The sequence below is a fragment of the Conger conger genome, chromosome 4 (assembly GCF_963514075.1).
Source record: "Conger conger chromosome 4, fConCon1.1, whole genome shotgun sequence".
NCBI lineage: Eukaryota > Metazoa > Chordata > Actinopteri > Anguilliformes > Congridae > Conger > Conger conger.
Window position 1 is genome coordinate 68,127,724 of NC_083763.1, and position 19,174 is coordinate 68,146,897.

Consider the following 19,174-nt stretch of genomic DNA (forward strand, 5'->3'; position numbering starts at 1 on the left):
AATCTTATTCGACCAAAAATTCATAGTGTGGCAGTACTTGATTTGCATTTGAATGGCAGTAGTATTTTGTCAATTTTCCGGCCCTCTGTAGACCTATACACCAAGCTGCTTTTCTTAGAAGTCCAGCAGCCAAAGTGTCAGCATTTTTCTTGGCTGGGTCACTGTGTAAATATTTTTTCCCTCTGACCACAGGGAACTCTGTTCAGCGAAGCTTGATTTGAACCAACCTCACCCCTCCTGGACACGACGCACACCACCCAGAAATCTTGCTGCTTGGGATTCTGCAGTGAAAGATAACATTAGCAATCGGAGGCCTGCTCTAGCCAGGTAAATGTCAACCATCAAATATCAAAAGTGTAACTCAGGATGGCATATGAACCGAGTCACAGCCATGAAGACTATCACGGTATCTGCACAGCATGCTAGTATGATAAAAGGGACATGAATATGAAAAGGATGGCACCATTCAATTATGATATAAAAAAAATGAGAACTGTGCCATTGATCTCAAATAATCTCCTTACCCTTTTGATAAAAAAAAGAGCGGGAAATTAAAAATAAATGATTGACTGGTATTTCTTGAATTTTGGTTCTATCCATGGAGTTCAGGTGTGTAAACTCATTTCAGTTTGGAGGCAAATGCCCCAGGCTCAGGCTGTACATAAGCCAGCCCTCACTCTGGGACTGACTGCTCAGCACTCAAAGTACAGCTGCTCTCCTGAAGGCATTCAGTCAGGCATCACACAGACACTGCAGCTCTGGAGGGATGGAGGGAGAAAGAGCAAGAGCGAGATGGATGGAGAGAGGGAGAGAGGGAGGGATAGAGGTTGGAGGCCAGGATACAGTTTTATAATTTTTAAGAACCCACCCTAAGTTTTGTCTCAGAAAATAGGGCACCTCTTTAGCCAGTTTAATGTAGCAGTAGATATCATTTTCCCCCCGAATGGAATTAGTGTATAGAAATCAGGTGACATTTTCAAATAACGGTAAACAGGCACATAATAATCTATCAGTTCCTTCATGCGTTCATGTTTTCTGACAAGATAGCCTTATTCATCTGGTTTGCTTTGATATGGAGCAAAGAGCACATCTTCCAAATAAACAAAGTCTTTTCAGAAAACTACATGGATTACTACTGTTGATGTTATGATAATGAAAATCCTGATTATGTAGATTGTGTTTATGGGGCATGATGTTTATTTATCCTTGTTATTAATTTCTTATGCTAATTTATCTACTTTGCTCCCTGGTGATTTGAATAATTTTTTGGATGATTAAATAATGTAAACCTTGAAAACATTTTCCACTAAAAATACAGAGACGTAAATTATATCTGACTGAATTTAGTAGCATCACACACAAGGAAAGACTCCCATTGCGGCTGCTGGGTTGCTAATCCCGTAAAAAAAACACTTGTGCACGGATGGGCCCTGTGGTCTAGTTTTGAATCTGGCCTGCACCAATGCAGACCTTGGCTGGAAAGGGAGGTTTTCAGTCTGCCAGCAGGACAATGTTCATATCATTTACCAGTGACCCTGCTGGTTGATCAACTGTTCGCAGTTCGCCTTTTGACTTTCACATGAAATGTGCTTCTCCCACTCATGTCTGTGCAAACTGCGTTTGTGAACTGGAGTGTGCTAGTGATGCTTTCAAGGAGTCGGTACACTCTGAGCTCGAGGTTCTGGCAATGACAATCGTGAGGATGAAAATTTTGCATAGCAGGACCTATTTGGATAAAAAGGGAACAAGTACAAACCTGTAAACAAAAGAGAATGGCTCCCCTCATATATTGTAGTCATGATAATTGAACTGACGCTGCAGTTTGTTGATATCCTGTGAACTGAGGAAAATGAGTCAAATGTGCCTAATGACTGAATGATAACGAATGTTTAATCACTAAGGGGTTTCTGCTGAACTACGAGCTGCACTGTTGTGCCAAAGGACTAGAAAGATTTAATGTCAAGCAAATATTCATTTCAATAGCTGAAATTCCGTTGAATTTCAAATAATAACAATTCAATTCAATTCATCCCAAATCCTTTTTAAACACAGAAACAAGTACACATAGACACACACACACACACATACACACACACACACGGGCGACGACAAGAGCTGAAGGTTGTTGGGTAGGTCATATTCCCCCAAGAGCACATATACTCTGGCTGTGAGAAAAATTGTCATCTGTCTGTGTGATCATGGGGGATTCTGCAGAATCACAATGTCTCTTAGGCATTTTGCCGATTGATAAATACTATTTCATACTCCCAAAATGTATACATATTATAATCCCTATGTTTGAATAAATGATATATTATAATAAGTATATTTGAATATGATATTCAAAGGAATATCTATATCATTTATACCCAATTCCTCTATGATCAATAAATAATCTAAAATACTCCACATGCTTGATGCATGATCTGTGCAACCCTCTATTATCAATATGTAATCAATAACACTGCCATAATGCAATACTCATTCTGATTAGCAGATTATAATAACCCCCTAGATTGACAGTTAATATACAATAATCCCTGTGATCAATACCTAATCTCAAATAATGCTGTGCCCTGACTCAATGAGGTCATTAAACATCACGTGCTAACCCTGGCGCCCTGGCCAACAGAAACTGTCTGGCCACTGAATCACCATCTACATCTGATAATCAACTGCATCACAATCCTGCACCACTTGTATTCTTACCCACTTCAATTTCCCAGGTTATCACTTCAAAAATAACTGAATTCTCAGTTGACCTACCTGCTTAAATAAAGGTTATACTGAATATAATAAAATGTAAATAAAATGTGGTTGATCACCAATAATTATTACATAGTTCATAACACGCCCTCTGAACTAATCCATTATATAGAGTATGTATAATCCTCTTGTGCTCAATACACCATCCGTACCACCCTACAATCTATACATTTTCCATAACACTCCATAAAACATGAATAATCTATAACAGATCCCTTGATCTATAAATAATCAGTAGTGTCCCCCTTTTGGCCCTCTGTGCCCATAGTCTTGATTCCCACCTACCCACTGCTCATCAACGGCATGCAAATGATGCGCCTGCAGATTTCATCTCAAAAATAACTTTCAATATCATGATTTCTGTGTGGCAGCATGGATGGCGCAGTGGGTAGCACTGCTGCCTCACAGCAAGGTCTTGGGTTCGAATCCCTGTCGGCTGGGGCCTCTCTGTGCAGAGTTTGCATTTTCTCCCCGTGTCTGTGTGGGTTTCCTCCGGGTACTCCGGTTTCCTCCCACAGTCCAAAGACATGCAGGTTAGGCTGATTGGAGAGTCTAAATTGCCTGTAGGTATGAGTGTGTGAGTGAATGGTCTGTGTGCCCTGCGATGGACTGGCGACCTGTCCAGGGTGTATTCCTGCCTTTCGCCAAATGTATGCTGGGACAGGCTCCAGCTCCCCTGCAACCCTGTTCAGGATAAGTGGGTTCAGATAATGGATGGATGGATAGATGGATTTCTGAGTAGGCAATGCACAGTCCCACAGTTGTTTAAAAGAGCAAAAAAACAACAACAAAAAAAAAACATTTAATGATCTGGACAACTTTGCTTTGCTCCGATGGTGTAAAGCAGTGCAGCTGAAATTAAGTTGGAAATAGTCCTTCACATCCACTTCACATTCAGTGGCTCACTGGGCAAGAAACAGAAACCTTTACTACATTTATGACCTTTCAGCCAGACCTTGGGCGAATGGGAAGGTCATTTAGTCAGGAGTAGAATGGCAATGAACAAACACTAGACAGCCACAGAGTCACTGGAGAGCACAAACATGGGAGAGAACCTGTAGAAGACACTGACACAATGGTCTGACTGAGGAACTATCCTGAATGTGTTTGCACATTCTTTCAGCAAATTAATAAGCCTTCGTCGGCCCCTCACCCCGTAACTTCTAAATCTGCCTTCATAGTGTTAAAAATGGAGAGAGAGGAGAGAGAGAGACTGTGTTTCATATGAACTCGTCCTTTGAAGATGTTCCCAGTCTGAATTAAATTACCTTTAATCTCTCCTCTTGGTCTGGAGAGACCTCGACTGACTGATCTGGGTCGCTTTTATTTTCCAGCGGTGGCCTTCCTTTGCTGTGGCACCAGCCAAGCCGTCATCTCCCTCGACATGCGGAGGCCTTCGTCACCCCCTGCTCCCCTTATCTCCCCCCTCCTCCTCCTCCAGTGCCACGGCCCTCCTCTGCACTTTCCCCGGGCGTTGGATAAGAAGGGGAGAAAACAGAGCGAGAGAGAGACAGAGAGAGAGAAAGAGAGAGAAATATGGAACCACGCTGTGGAGTAATTTTCTGTCCACGGGATGCTGAGGTGGAGAGAGGCCAGTCCTCAAAGCCAGCTTTCCAGAGCTGGCCTTTGATGCCATCAGTCCCGGGTGACCGGAGGATCGGGAGAAAGGTTACCGCAAAGTCGTGGAACTGCTTTTGAACGTGGGACTGCAGTTCATCGAAGCCAGTACACATCCAGACAAGTAGATTTTTTCCGAATCGGATTTCATATTTCACCAAGTATGGTGAAATATGGCAACCAAGATGAAACATAAGCTCAAACAAGGTGAGGTTCACGCCCATCCAAGCTAGAAATCAGAGTCAGACATTGTAACCTTGCCTACGACACTTTTCTGTTTACTGATCTACACACAGATATCATGAAGCCGGATTCATTTTGTTTGCAGTAAATGCTGTATGCTGGTGGCTGTCAGTGCTTTTCCATTACAGCCTTCTAATCCCACAGACTTGGTGTAAGGATCGAGCTGAATAAGCAGATGGTCCTTCAGCAACAGAACAAACTTATACCGATCGTCTCGCAACACTTCTGCCACTTCTTTTATGTTCATCACCTGCTGTTTGGGCAGCACCAGGCAACAAATAAATACAAAAAAAAACTAAAACAAAGCAGAGGAAATGTCTTTGGTTGGAAGGACCCAGGCGTAGGGTTGCAAACAGCCAATCACTATGCCGAGGATGCAAAGAGCACCCCTTATAGAAGGTGCTGTGTGGGCTTATTAACTGATCGCCGTGGGTCAGGAACTCGTCCAGACGCCTCTTCCGCAGACCAGCCCATATTAACGTGCGTGATTATAACATCTGTTTGTGGCCCCCGAGAGGGAGGCCCCTCAGGTTAGCGATCTGCTCCTGATGCATACAGACGAGAGCAGGGCCGCCTTTACCCTTCAGAAGTGGGATTTAGATCTGCTTAGGGCTTTGCGTTCGTCCATACCATCACATAAACACACCTTTTAAAGGCTTTGTCAACAAACAAACTTAATCTGTTTGCACAGATGCCCTCTCGGTGCATCCAGCTGAGCAGTGTTCCTTAGGAGCTTCCAGTCTTCCACTGTCTGAGATCCCTGCCCTGTCTGAGATCCCTGCTGCACTCACTCAGTGGGCAGGTCACGTACAGTCTGGGTTTATGGGGCTGGGGATCTCACTCCCCTGTAAAGATATTTTGCACAGTGTAATGCAAAAAGAAGAAGAAGCCCATCTGTCTATAACCACTTGTTTTATGTCTCGGTTTCATTTTCTTTCAGGTTTGCTACAACAACTCAACTTGTCTTGACGGGAAAAGTTGTCCTCAAAGTGATAGTCAGCGGTGGGGGAATGAGGTGGAGCATCGCAGGGAAACCTGGACTCACAGGGACAAAAGCATTCTCATTTTACATGTTCTGAGTACTACTGAACATCCAATTTCACCTTTGCTGATAAAATGTGACTGCCGTGTATTGCCGTTGTTTATGCGGACCTGATATGAAAGCAGGTTCTGCATAAACAGGTGATGACAAACATGCAGAAAAGCATATTTGCATTTTGCTTTGATGTTGCTCCCTGGGAAATCCATTTCCTAAAAAAAGACGCGAATAGCTTGTTCGTTTGTCTCATCCATCCCGGTAAGTTATGATTTAGAAAACCTTTGTTTGACTCTTTCTTCTAATACATTCACATTCCTCCCCCCCCCCACCACTGCCGGGAGGCTGAAATCTGTCCAACCCAACATGTGACATCAAGTTACATTCCCCTGGTGCAGAACACTGTCAGAAACTAGGGTGACTGATGTGGCAATTTGCACTGGTGTAGTCACTGTATCCCTGCCTCACAGTCCCAGTGGCATCACAGTCACACTGTACAACTGTCTACTTCTAGTTATACAATTCCAGTGGTCACAGTCCCAACATGTGTCTAGAACACCTGCACTTCCAGTATAGTCCCTGCTGTAATGCTCATGTCACAAGTTTATTGATCGGCCTTCTTAATGAATGCCTAATTGATTTCAAAATGCATGCATGCAGGGTAAAAGGAAAGTAAATTTAGGACAGGAACTGGGGATTCTGGACCAGGGTGGAGCGAGCGCCTATTTCTGGAACCGGTGCTGAGTATGACACAGTGTTTATTTTTTGATTGAAAGATGTTTTTAAAGACAAATGAAACATTATTCTGAGTGAAGGCGGGCACATCTTTGTTCATGGGTGTGTAACATGAGTTATGGTGCCAAATTGTAATTATTTAGGAAGAAATAAAGGGAAATGCATGATATCAACCTTTTCTCCTCAGCAGTATTGATGTTCTTCACAGCTCTCTGACTCTGTAATGGAGCTTTAGCTCTGCTTCACAGTAAATGAAACTCAATGATGCGCCTCTCTGTGTTACGCTAACGAGATTAATGAATGTTTACAGGTACTAATCACGGTAATCAATAGATAAACAGCTCTCACAAAATGCCAGCAAAAGGCCACCAACAATGACATTAGCGGGTGTAGATGCACTAACGCTCGCTGCAGAAGGACACATACGGCCTCCAACAGCCAGATGTGAATACTGCAGAATTTGCATATACAGCCATACAGAACCAGAACAGGACGGATGTCTAAAATCTCTTTTCATTTCACAAAGTTCCACCAGTCCACAGTACACTTTTTTTAAAATTTAAAGACATTTTTTAGGCCTTTTTCAGCTTTATTGGACAGTATAGTATAGACAGACAGGAAGAATGGGAGCAAGAGAGAGGGGAAGACATGCGACAAGATGTCAGACGGTCGGAATCGAACTGCCGACGTCGTGGCTCGCAATGAGCATGCGGTCAGTGCTCTACAGGCTGCGCCACCGAGACACCCCAACAGTACGCTTTTTATAACGCTTTTTTCTTCATTGTTATTGAACTTATGGGCGTCTCCTTGATTCTGAGGGTGAATCAAAAGCCCTTCTATCCAACATCTCTATCTTTGGTTACAGAGGATAGAAGTGATGTTCAAAGACTAGACTGGTTCTCAGATCAGACTGCTTTTCTCAGAATGCCTTTGCCAATCAATCGACACGCTGAAACACACTGGGTTTGACGATGATTCAGTTTGATGATTCTTCTGATTGTGTATAATTGTGGACACATGCAGACTCGAACAGGGCAAACAATGGAATACACAGTATGACCTCACTCAAGATAGTTTGGGATGATTGATGAAAAATCGCACGTGAGGTGACAGCAGGATCATAAATGCAATCTTGCCATCTCAAATTGCTATAATGCCAGCCACCCACAACATGTTATGAGCAGAAATCCAAATACACATTGCAGTCCGCCTCGGGAAAGCAGTGAGGTTACAGCAGTGACAGTGGGATTTGTACAGAGCGTTGTCGGCAGGGAAGCCCAGCTGTGTAGTATCAGAGCAGGAAACGGTGCGGGGAAATGTATTCCAATGGCAGGGTTTCGTTTCAGCCTCAGACAGAGGAGAGAAACTGATGCAGGTGTTCTGTAAACTCACCAGCCATGCCTGTTACAGCCAGGGCACACTAATGCTGTTTCTTTTTACTGTGGAACAGTCAAGGTTTTACTGCTCCAATATCATGGCATTGGCCCATATTTTGCCTTTTACAATCACACACACACACACAGGCATGCACGCACATGCACACACACACAGGCATGCACGTACATGCGCACACACACACAGGCATGTACGAACATACACACACACACACCCACTCAGGCATGCATGCACACACACACACACAGGCATGCACGTACATGCACACACACACACACACACACACACACATACACACAGGCATGCACGCACATGCACACATACCACAGGCATGCACACACATACACACAGGCATGCACGCACATCCACACACACACAGGCATGATTAAGATTCAATTTCCCTCCTGTCTCGGTTCTGTTGTGCTTTCTACATACAAAACTGTGTCCTTATTACTGGGCAGTGACAGTCACTGGCAGTGGTAACATTGCGCTGGTCAGCCAGTTTATATTACAGAGCTAAATTGTGGACACTGAGACAATAAAAAAACACATTATTCAAACTGTAGTATAACGGGTGTGCTCCCAATCCATGAACAGAAACGTCACATAAAGCCGTCTCCGACAACTGCAGGGTGACTAGATAAAGGCATGCTGGCTGTTTTGCACACAAGTATATCATTCCCTTAATGTCTCCACACAGAGAAAAGCGTAGGACTGTGAAATGTAATGGAGAAGTGCCTATTACACAAACATGTGTCTGCTTTTAATCGAACCCGTTTAAAGTGGTACTTACTGTAATTCTGATTTAACGGCCATTTAAACCGGGGCTCTCTGGGCAGCTGAGCGCTGGTGATGTACCAATGATCGGTTCAGCTCAGACTGCTGTAGGCCACGGAGTGTGGAACGGGCTGGGGAGTGGCGGTAGTCATGTAACGAGCCACAGTCTACACTATGTAATCTCCATTAGAGTCAAAACAGGAAAGATGTTCCCAGCAAACAGGGACTTGTGTGTAGAGGCACACAAACAAACACAAGTGACATATTGATACCATATAATTTATTTCAGTGGGGAACCTGTTGTAAGATGTCCTTTAGAGACACATGTAGGACACTAACCTGTCATTGATTTCCATGGTTAAGACAACCCACCATCGCTCAAGTATACTCAACTTCCCCATACCTATGATCTGTCAGCCACTGCGTCCTAGGGGTAGTGCAGCCTGCTTTCGCCAGACGTGCCAGGTAAAGGTGTGGCACAGTGGTATCTGCCACACAACGGCAGGGGAAAAGAGAAGATAAAAACATAAACAGAAAGGAAAGGCTTTCCTTACTTTCTGCCGTATTAGTTAGCTTCATGCAGATGACACTGCTGCAAGACAGACTTCCAGTGGCCAGCCCAACCCTCTGATCCCTCTTAGAAAGGGGCTAAAAAAAACACACAGAATACCCTCCTGCTGCTCATCAACATTTTGGGAAGCCAAAACAGCAATGAGGTGACAAAGCAAAACAGAGCTGGCACCACAGCAGTAGACGTGGATTTCAGTTGCTACATGCGCTGCATGTAAGTCAGTGTAAAATGTTTTTCAGAATACATTTTATGTCCTTGAGAGCAGGGAGCATAGGCAGTGTGTGCAGAGTGGGAAGTAACGGGAGAGCTACCATTATGAATCCTGCTTTTGTTTCAATGTCAAGGTTAATGAGAAAAGCAAACACACACCATACGCCGAATGAAGTGCTTCAAGCTTTTATCTAAATTAACCCTCTTTGAAACGGGCGACAGGCATATCGCCAAATGTAACTGCCTTTCACTTCATAAACAGATGTATTTCATAATGCCACAGGGCAAGATCAAGTCAAACAGTCCAACCATGCTACCAGATTAAATGCAACACAAAATATTGCTGCAATGTATGGTTATTTGACTAACAGTATTATCAGTACTTTTCAAATATCAGGCTTGTATACACAAGCAAAAAGCTGTTTAGAGTACAGCTCTCACTTGCAACACCTGACTGGTGCTTCTAGGATGTTTGGCTATTGCTAGAATGAGAAAATTCAGCAGCAGCCCTAACAGACTCCTTTCTCAGAGTAGCTGTGTTTCATGCTTTAATGAAAGTGCCACTGTTTTTGTACTTTTGTCCTTCTACATTATGCAGATAAATCTTAAGTATTGTCTTATTAAAGTCAAGGGAATCATAAACTGCAACAAGGACCAACACACTGTATGGCTAAAAACCTGATCTCCGCCCCAGATCACTCAGCTTGGTCAGAATGGTCCTTTTGAAAGAGTGATCCCAAGCGCTGAACTTTTCAAAGTCCTGACTTGAACCCAATAGAAACACTGTGGCAGGACCTCAGGAAATCAGGAAGGGGCAAATATATTTTCATGGCACTGCATCAACGCAGAAAGAAGGCCAGAATTGAGCGATGTACTGTATTCCAATTGCAGACTATTGCAGGCTATACACAGTGAGGTCTGTAAGGATCAGTATCTAATCTTTATTGCCTTTGGAGTCTGTTATTGGTATTTGTCAAAATGAGGACCAGAGTTGTGCCAATAACAGTAAATGAAGCCATTAGGAGGCTGAGAAATAATAAAAACATTCAGACTGAGACACAAGCCAAACAATAGGCTTACCAAAATGAACTGTTCACTTTGCTCGACTAATAAGAAACAGGTGAGAAGCCAACTGTCAATTACTTTTGGTCCCCTAAAATGGAGGGTCCATCTATAAAAAGAGATTCACAGTTCTACACAGTTCACCCGGTATGGACGTAAATACCCTCACATTTGAAGTGAGTCCACACTAAGATATCCATTGCTTCATTTCAAATTCAATGTGCTGCAGTAGAACCAAAAGAACAGAAAATGTATCACTGTTTAAATACTTGCAGACTGCACTGTATATGACACAGACACACACAAATCCAACAGTGGCTAATAAATTCATTTCACAACACAGGTTAACAAAATATTAGACATGGATCACTGAGATTAAGCATTTCCATTTTGCTATTCTTCAAGGATCACTGCACTAGAGCATTTCCAGTTTGGACAGTGACCTTTAATGTCCCCGTCTCGCCCTTGCCTTGTGAAAGTTCACTCTCTATTCTCAGCTCTGTAAATGTGGTGTGTTGTCTGAGCCCCCGGTCCTGCTGTGCTGTCAGAGTCGGAAAGCCGTTAGATTGATCAAGACAGACATTCCCTGTTACTTAATGGTCAGGGGAAATTATACAGTGTCACAAGTTATCCACATCACCAAGAGTCGTGAGTCAAAAAACGGGGAGGGACAATTAAGCAATGGCATTTTTGCAACAATCCAGCCATTACGTCTACACAAATTAGAAACCGCAGGTGGCCTTGCACAAAGTCACTTGGCAGCTGAGACGTGTTCCGCCATGCGAACTGTTTTTTTCCCTGTAAAATCTTTTTTTCTGTCAGTGTTTGCTAATAGAAGCAAACAGCATGAAATGTTGGCAAGTTGTTAGGACATAGTGAAACTTAATGAAACAATTCAGCTAGTCTTATTTCAAGGGATCGGTTCACTAAGGATTTCCAACCTGTTGGAACACAGCCTTGAGATTTAACCAAATGCGCACATAACTCAAGCTCCTGACCGCAATAGGCACACCGCCACACAGCAGGTGGTAGCGCTGGCACTGCTGAGCAGAGCTTTGAAGATGGATGATTTGTGTCCGCGTTGCCAGGTGGCAATCTGTCCTTTTTACACCCCCAGATCCCCAGCACACCTACTTTGCGGATTGCCACGCCAGATATGCCTAACGCGGAATGATAAAATCCTGAGCCATTTCACCTGACTGAAATGTTTGAATAATTTGTAGTTTTACTGGCTGATGGAAGACTCAACGATACTGGCGTATATAAAATCCAATTCAGTCAAGTCTCAATGCAACACTATTCGGCTATTAACATGTACGAGGCAACATCCACCAAAAAGGCTGTTTAAATGTGTAGACATTCCGGCAAGTTAGTTATAGATGGTCTTCTTCAGTCTAAACCGCACATCGCACTACTTCACCGGCCAAGATAATAAATGTAATAAAATAGGAACATGCTTTGTACTTAAATTCCTATATAGCTAGCTAGCGAATACTAACATATAAGTTAGTTAAGCATAAAATCGAAATTCCTAACTGCATGATTGCACCAGCTAGCTACATAATTAAGGAGTAAAATACGTGCTCTCATAACGGAACGAGAAAATGGTATGTTCGTCTGCAAATAACTTGCCGATTACAAAACGAAATTAACGACTGATTAACGCTACTTCTCGACCGAGAAGCGCTACCTAGCAACTACGACAACGGACATTTTTAAAAAAAGACCTAGCGTTGTGTAATATAATAGCCTATGCATATTTTATTAACGTTACAATTGCGTTAAATAGTCCTATAATTAGTCAGCGAAACATGGAGACGCCGTTCCACAAATTAAGTTAAAATTCAATTTCATCCTTGCCACAATTTTTGAAGTAAAACACTCCAGTATCCACTCTCCAGTCCATCAAAGGACCCAACAACACTAATTTACTTCTTCAATCAAGACCCATAATGAGATGTTCGGTAATATGCCTAATTCTATATACGGGACTTTGGGTTGACAGATGGCGATAATAACAATAGTTAACAATTTTATGGTATGTATTTTGCTTTCAAACTTCCAAAATAACAGCATATGTTTTGTATTTGCACGAATAGTGTGAAATCAATGTATTTTAAAAACGGAATATAAAGGACAACTTCGTAATCTCTTCGTGCTGAGACGCAAAATGGGTAAGTGGACACTGGATGCTAGACTCTGGTTGTTAGAAGTTAAACGTATGGTTGTAGTTTCACATTGCCCAATGTACTTTATTCAAATATCGGGTTTAGCACGAAATTATACAGTTAAACAGCGCACATAGAGAAATAGAGGGCAAATTGGTGACCAACACCACACTGAGACAAAAATGGAGGCGTTCGGCATGCATGCTGTAATTCGCAAATTAATAGCTGTTTGCTAATGAAAGCGATTCATTTTATTTTACCGCCTAGCTGTCTGGTATACTGCCCATATGCGATATTTTGATATGGGCTTAGATTTGTGCTCTGTGATTGCAATAATAACCATATTTATTTTGGTTTCATTATTTTTGTGCTTCTTTGTCACTTTTTGTATACTTCATGCTTTCCAGAGTGAAACGTTGGGTGCCTTATAATGCGCTCAGCTAATTCCCAACTATAAAATGCTTCTCCTATAGCTAAAGAAGCCAGATTGTCTCTAGGGATAATGTCACCATAATATGCTCATTGAATTGACATTTTGAAAATGAAAGTGATTTTTTGCAGTCCAACTGGTGAAATTGCCACACGACAATTAAATTGTAAACCACACTCTGATTAATACATGCAACATGATCAATAAAACATCTGCAGGAATTCAGCCTGCAAAGAATCAGAATTCTTTGTTCTATTGTTACAACATTTTCTTTACTTAATTTTCAGAAGGGAATCTGGAGGCACAGCAGGTGCATCCAATATAGCACCTTGAAAATGACGTAAAAGCTGAAGGAAGTGAATGAAGGGTGGAAGATCCCTTCTCCTGGACGTGGGGCCCCTCTTCGGCAGGATGACGCTGAGATTGGAGACTGTGAAACGGTGGCTGCTGGAGCTGCAGTCTGGCCAGGACTGGCTTCAGTGCGTAGTCGGAGTCGACAGATGCTTCGTGGTCGCGATCAAGTGCGCCCTGTGCAGCAAACACAAAGCCAAGCTGGAAGGCCTGCGGAACTTCAGCCCGGCCTTCATCAACGGCATCGAGGGGAACTCCCTGAAGAAAGACAACGTCAAGAAGCACTTTCAGAGCGAGATGCACCAGAAGGCATCTGCGCTGGATAAGCTCGCGAGCCGCGACCACGACTTGCCTTCTGCGATGGCTCAGACCGCTGAGGAGAGCCACCTCAACCGGCTCTTCGACCTTGCATACACTGTGGCCAAGTTGGGGCTGCCCTTGGTGGACTTCAAGACGCTGGCCCGGCTGGAGCTACGGCATGGCGTGGACCTGGGCCCTGCTGCCATGACGGAGCAGAAATGCAGGCAGTACATCGACTACATCGGCCGAGCCACCAAGATCGAGCTGATCCAGGCCATCCAGGAGGCCCCGTACTTTTCAGTGGCTGTGGACGGCTCTGCAGACCCCACGATGCCGGAGAACGGGATGATCTACGTGCTGTACGTGGATCGCACGGGGCTGCCCTGCGTGCGTTTCTTCGGCTTCTGCGATGTGGAGCGTGTCCATCCCGAGTGCCTGAGGCGCACTGTGCTGGACCTGTTTCTGGAGGAGGGCGTTAACCTGGAGGGGAAGCTGGTGGGCTGCATGGCGGACAGGGGCACCATCCGGACCAACGTGGCTGCGCTCCTGCAGGGGGACATGCCCTACCTGGTCTCACTCGGATGTGCAAGCCACCGCCTGGAGATGGCCGTGAAGAAAGTCTTCTACGGCACTGCCTTCGACAGTGTGAATGAGATGTTCTTCGTCCTGGCGAAGCTGTACTGGGCCTGCCCGTCTCAGCTGGAGGAACTGAGGGCCTTGGCTCGGGTAATGCAGGAAGTGGACACCAAGCCCCAGCAAGCCAACGGCACTAGATGGGTACAGCATAGGCTGCGGGCAACCAGAGCTCTTCTGCAGACTTATCCAATGGTCATCTGCAACCTGGCCAACATGTCTGTACAGACAACCCTGCCCAAGGAAAAGGCCATTTTTCAGGATTGTCTGAAGAGCCTCCGGAGTGTCAGCTTTGTCCTGCACCTGCTGTTCTTCAACGAGACGCTGGAGCCCATCGCCAAGCTTTCCAGCTTGCTACAAAACAGTAATGTGGATTTGTTGTACACAGCATCGCTGGTGGTGAAGTTCTACAGTACACTAGAGCAGCTGAGTAGGGGCATACCACAGGGGACCCTGGGCGAGGTTTTTAAGGACACCGTCAAGGATCCGCAGACAGTCTTCTTCAACGGGACCCGTCTGCACTGCGGGGCTGAGGCTGCTCGAGCCTTCAGGGAGAAGCTCCCGTCGTACGCCGCTGCCATTTCGGAGTGCGTTCTCCCGCGTTTTGAGGCCATGCACCAGATGGAGCCTGTCCGCTGCCTGAAAATCCTCCAGGCCGAGCTGTGGCCTGACGACCCAGCAGAGCTGGAGAACTATGGGAACGCCGAGCTGCAGGCGTTCAGCCGCCACTTCGCCAAACTCCTGGCCCTCAACCAGGTGGACGTCACCAAGCTGCTGGAGGAGTGGGAGCAGTTCAAGTGGTACCGGGCGGAGAGCCTAGCGAACATGTCTAGCCGGCAGGTGTGGCAGCACGTCCTGACGCGAGAGCGGGCCCAGTTCCTCAACTTCCGACACGTTGTGCAAATCCTCCACTGCTTCCCGGTTTCCAGCGTGGTGCTGGAGCGGGGCCAGGCTGCTGTTAGCCGCATGATGGCTGTCGCCGGAGGCAGGATGTTCCCCCGCACACTGGAGTACCTGACCAGAATCGCATTGGAGGGCCCCGAGCTGGATTTCTTTGACCCCCAGGCGGCAGTCAGCCTCTATTGTTTTGAGCACATGGGCTCCTTCATTGAGTCCGCAGGCAGAAGGACCTCTCTGTCCACATTCTCTGGAGATGAGTCTCCGTCCACGTTCTCTGGGGACGAGTCCAGTCCTCCCAGAAAAAAGACTTGTTTTAGCTCAGTGGAGTGTGCTGGTGACTGAACATTCCCTGGCCCTCGGGGTCATGTAAAACACTGTATCGCATGGTGTCACTGACCAGTTATTTCTCAACATAATTTGTATTTGTTTTATTTTTATATTTTTTATATTTTTATATTTTATTTCTTTATATATATATATATATATTTAATGATACAGCTGTGAAATATTTTTTACATTTATTCCAGGCCTATATATCTTTTTTAATAAAATGGCCTATATCATTAGCTTATATCTTTTGAAAATGCAGCAAAATGAAGTGACACTGAATGTGTTTCCAGTGATTTTATTTTTCTACCAAATGTCATGAGCTAGAGTTTTGTCATTTTGCTTTGTCATACGTTTGTTTACCAAGCTTAGTTTCCATGCACAAGTTAATGTTTTTCTGTTCATATTTGACACAGTTTCTGTTTATATTGACTACTTTAAATTCAAAATGCAGTGCACTAAGAACTCATTTCAGCAAAAATGTTACTCATGTTTTGCTCACTCTGCATGTGTATCTTTGCGCACGGACACGGGTGTGGGCACTGTTTATTTAATGATATTCTGTATCATCAATTTTATTTTGAAGTGGGGTTCTCAACTCTAATGTTTTTGCCGTGGTCGTGAGGCCAGATTATTTTAAAACTGAATATGCTTTTTACTAAGCTTTTCCTGAGGAATTGAAGAAAATGCTACTATTACAGTAAAATAGCATAGTTTTATGGTGTGTTTTGCCACAATGTGACATTTGTATTTATTTTTTATTTTTTTGCTTGTATTGAAGACAGAGTGATGATTTGAATTGAGGTTTTGAGGACTCAGTATTTATTTTCTTATTGTGTGTCTGAAATACAAGTTATTTTCTCCTTGCCATAAAAAACTTGTATAATTATTCAATGCAACATATACGGGGTAAAATAATTATTGAATCTTACCTTAGTTCTGTCAGAGGAGTAGGCTATATCTATTTATAGGTCTAGGAATAATGTACTTAACATTTTTAAAGTGTGCGCTGTAACATCTTTTTATGCACATTAGCAATTTTATGTTTATTACCTCCATTCTGATGTTAATGTTCACTGAAGAAGACCATATATATTGAAATGGAAAGGTTTGTTCCCTGGAATTGTTATTTTTTAAACTTGTAAAATCTGAGAATGGTATGGTGTTCATATATTCTCTTGGCTCCTGAAAATACTGTTCAGTTGTCTGCTTGCCTCATCTGCATCTTGTCATTCGGTGGTTTTAATTAATTTCACAATTGTGCAATTTCTCTTTAGATGTCTTTAAAACTGTCTTTCCATTGTGGGGCACACAAACTGACCAGTTACTGTAAGTAAATGCAGATGTGTGTGAAAGAACCCACTCCCACAATAAAGGTCTATTTTACACTGTTTATGAAGTTAGATGCCTCAACCTCCACCCTGATGTTTTGGTATAACTGGTTGATGGATGACAAGAAGACTATGCAATCAGATTTTATTTAATAAACAGATCCTGTTTCAAGTGGCTCAGGTTTTCAATTTTATCTTCTCCCGTGTCCCTCTTGGAAAACATGACCCCTCTCTTTTCCACTAGAGAATATTAATATGCATGATGCATCCTGCAGATACTGACTAGAAAGACTATCAGGGGTCTTTTGTGTCTTTTGAATGCCATTCATTCGTCATTTTGAATAATGTATTGAAGCAGAACAGGTCCAAGCCTCATACAGTATTCTCCTCAAATCACTTTAATTGGTTCAGACACAAAGGCAAAGGCTTGCTGACGGCTGCCTTGTAATGATTTCGCTTCTCGTACTGTTTCAAAATTGGACGCAGAATCGATAGTTTATTGAGTTTGCGTCATTATGAGACGCTATAACAGGCTATCAGCTGTTTAATATACGCTCTAAAATGTTCTGATGGTTTTCCCTACAGCTGCTGTCCTGCATCTTTATTATTAATTAGCCTTGTTTTTAATACCCAGGAGTCTGGCGCGAGGGACAGCCGGCTCGCTGGAGATAGTTTAGAAGTCATGGATGATTTGCTGTCTGATGGGACGGCTGTCCTAAAAATGCAAATTAAAAGAGCTTGACACCGCACAGACAACGCCATCTGGGAGAGCCCTTCAGATGGTCTTCCGCATTCCTCCACACTAAAAACAAGCACAAACTTGAAGTAGACCTGTGTACGGTTCTGAACTGGTGCTGAAGGGCATGTTTGATTCGCTGTGCTGTTCTCTTCATCCATTTTATGTGGTATGTGAAATGGCGTGTACAAGTGAAATTTTATTGCACGTAAGCGGTGAAAGGCGATGCCATTGATCGTGCTCTCGGCAAACAATTGCATCTTTTATCTGTGGTGCCGCGTCTCGGGCACTGACGATTGCGCGAGGCTGGGAATCAGTTGCCTTCTTCAATGCGCCGAGACGCGTTTTGAAAACCACCCCATGAACCGAAGAACAGAACGGGAGAGTGAATGAGCAATGAGCGGTAACGCACTGCTTTATACAGTGATTTGAAATGACGCGCCCCCGACTCGACTGAAGGACACAATCCGCTTCCGCTCTCGTGCACCAGTCACACTCAGTGATATACAGAATTGTTCCGAGAGATTTCGGAATATCATTCTCTTCAATTGATTTTTTAAGAGTAAAATCTGAGAATGGTATGGTGCCCATGCCCATGACAGCCATGCGCTCGCATCAATATCCTACTCCTCCGTTGTCAACTCAACCTCAGTTGTGCAAATTGACGGTGGTTTTTGTTAATTAATTTTACATTTGTGAAATTAATTTTGTGTGGATTGGACCTAATTGTGAATCACTCTCTATTTCTCTCCCCTCTGGATATCATGGGTAGACACCATCTCAAAAACATAGATTAAGCCTAGTCCTAAACTTAAATTTCCAAACTGGAGATTCTTCATATAAAAATAAATTTACGCACTAAACTTAATCTGTGTCTTTAAAACCAGCCCTATAACTATTTACTGTTAAGATATTCCAGCAGTGATGTCTTGCCTGTGCCACTCGTGAGATGTGTTGGCGGTCCCCTGTTGGACAACACAATTGGGCCGGCAGGTCGACAGGCCTCACCTCCATCAGGCAGTGGAAGGCAGGATTTGGTTTTAATTAGCCCCCATGTTTCTTTCTGCTCAGCCCCAGAAGCCTACGACGCTCACGTCTGCGGACGTTCACCGTTAATCATTCAAACTCGGCTTGCCGTGTCTGTGGTTCAGGTGCTGCCTTTCCTCCCTTAGTTAAACCCCTAATTAGCGCGGTAGCAAGATGAGAGTGATTACATCGGAAAATGAGTTATCACCTTGCTCCCCCCACAGGGGTATTTTGTCTCCCTTCAGGAGAGCGTGCTATTTCCGACGCCTGGAGGTAAAGTATCGTTCACGGGCCATGTACACCAAGCTGTAGTCTTGTCGCCCCCACCGCTGAAGGGTCGTATGAAAAGCTGTCTGCACACCGCACCCTTCATTCATTCTTGTTTCCAAGTTCAGCGTCTCAACGAAACGCTTCATGACACTGTGGACCTGAGACTGCAGTTACCACAAGCAGTCTTGTGTATAGAGCTGTGGTCCATTGCCTTGCCTGTACATGATCTGCAATAGCGTGATTGGTGTGCTGTAATGTCAGTAACACACACACACACACACACATATGCA

The 19,174-nt window shown here is 43.9% G+C and overlaps 1 protein-coding gene across 1 annotated transcript; it reads left to right on the top strand.

Moving 5' to 3' along the window:
- Positions 1-12,490: 12,490 nt before the first annotated feature.
- Positions 12,491-15,585, top strand: LOC133127698 (zinc finger protein 862-like). The gene is made up of 2 exons (XM_061240776.1): positions 12,491-12,586; positions 13,298-15,585. The coding sequence occupies exon 2, from the start codon at positions 13,371-13,373 to the stop codon at positions 15,534-15,536; it is 2,166 nt and encodes a 721-aa protein (XP_061096760.1). The 5' UTR covers positions 12,491-12,586; positions 13,298-13,370; the 3' UTR covers positions 15,537-15,585.
- Positions 15,586-19,174: the final 3,589 nt, after the last annotated feature.

Bases quoted from the DNA above. Each gene is read 5' to 3' on its own strand.
- LOC133127698 (XM_061240776.1), top strand. From the start codon at position 13,371: ATGAAGGGTGGAAGATCCCTTCTCCTGGACGTGGGGCCCCTCTTCGGC.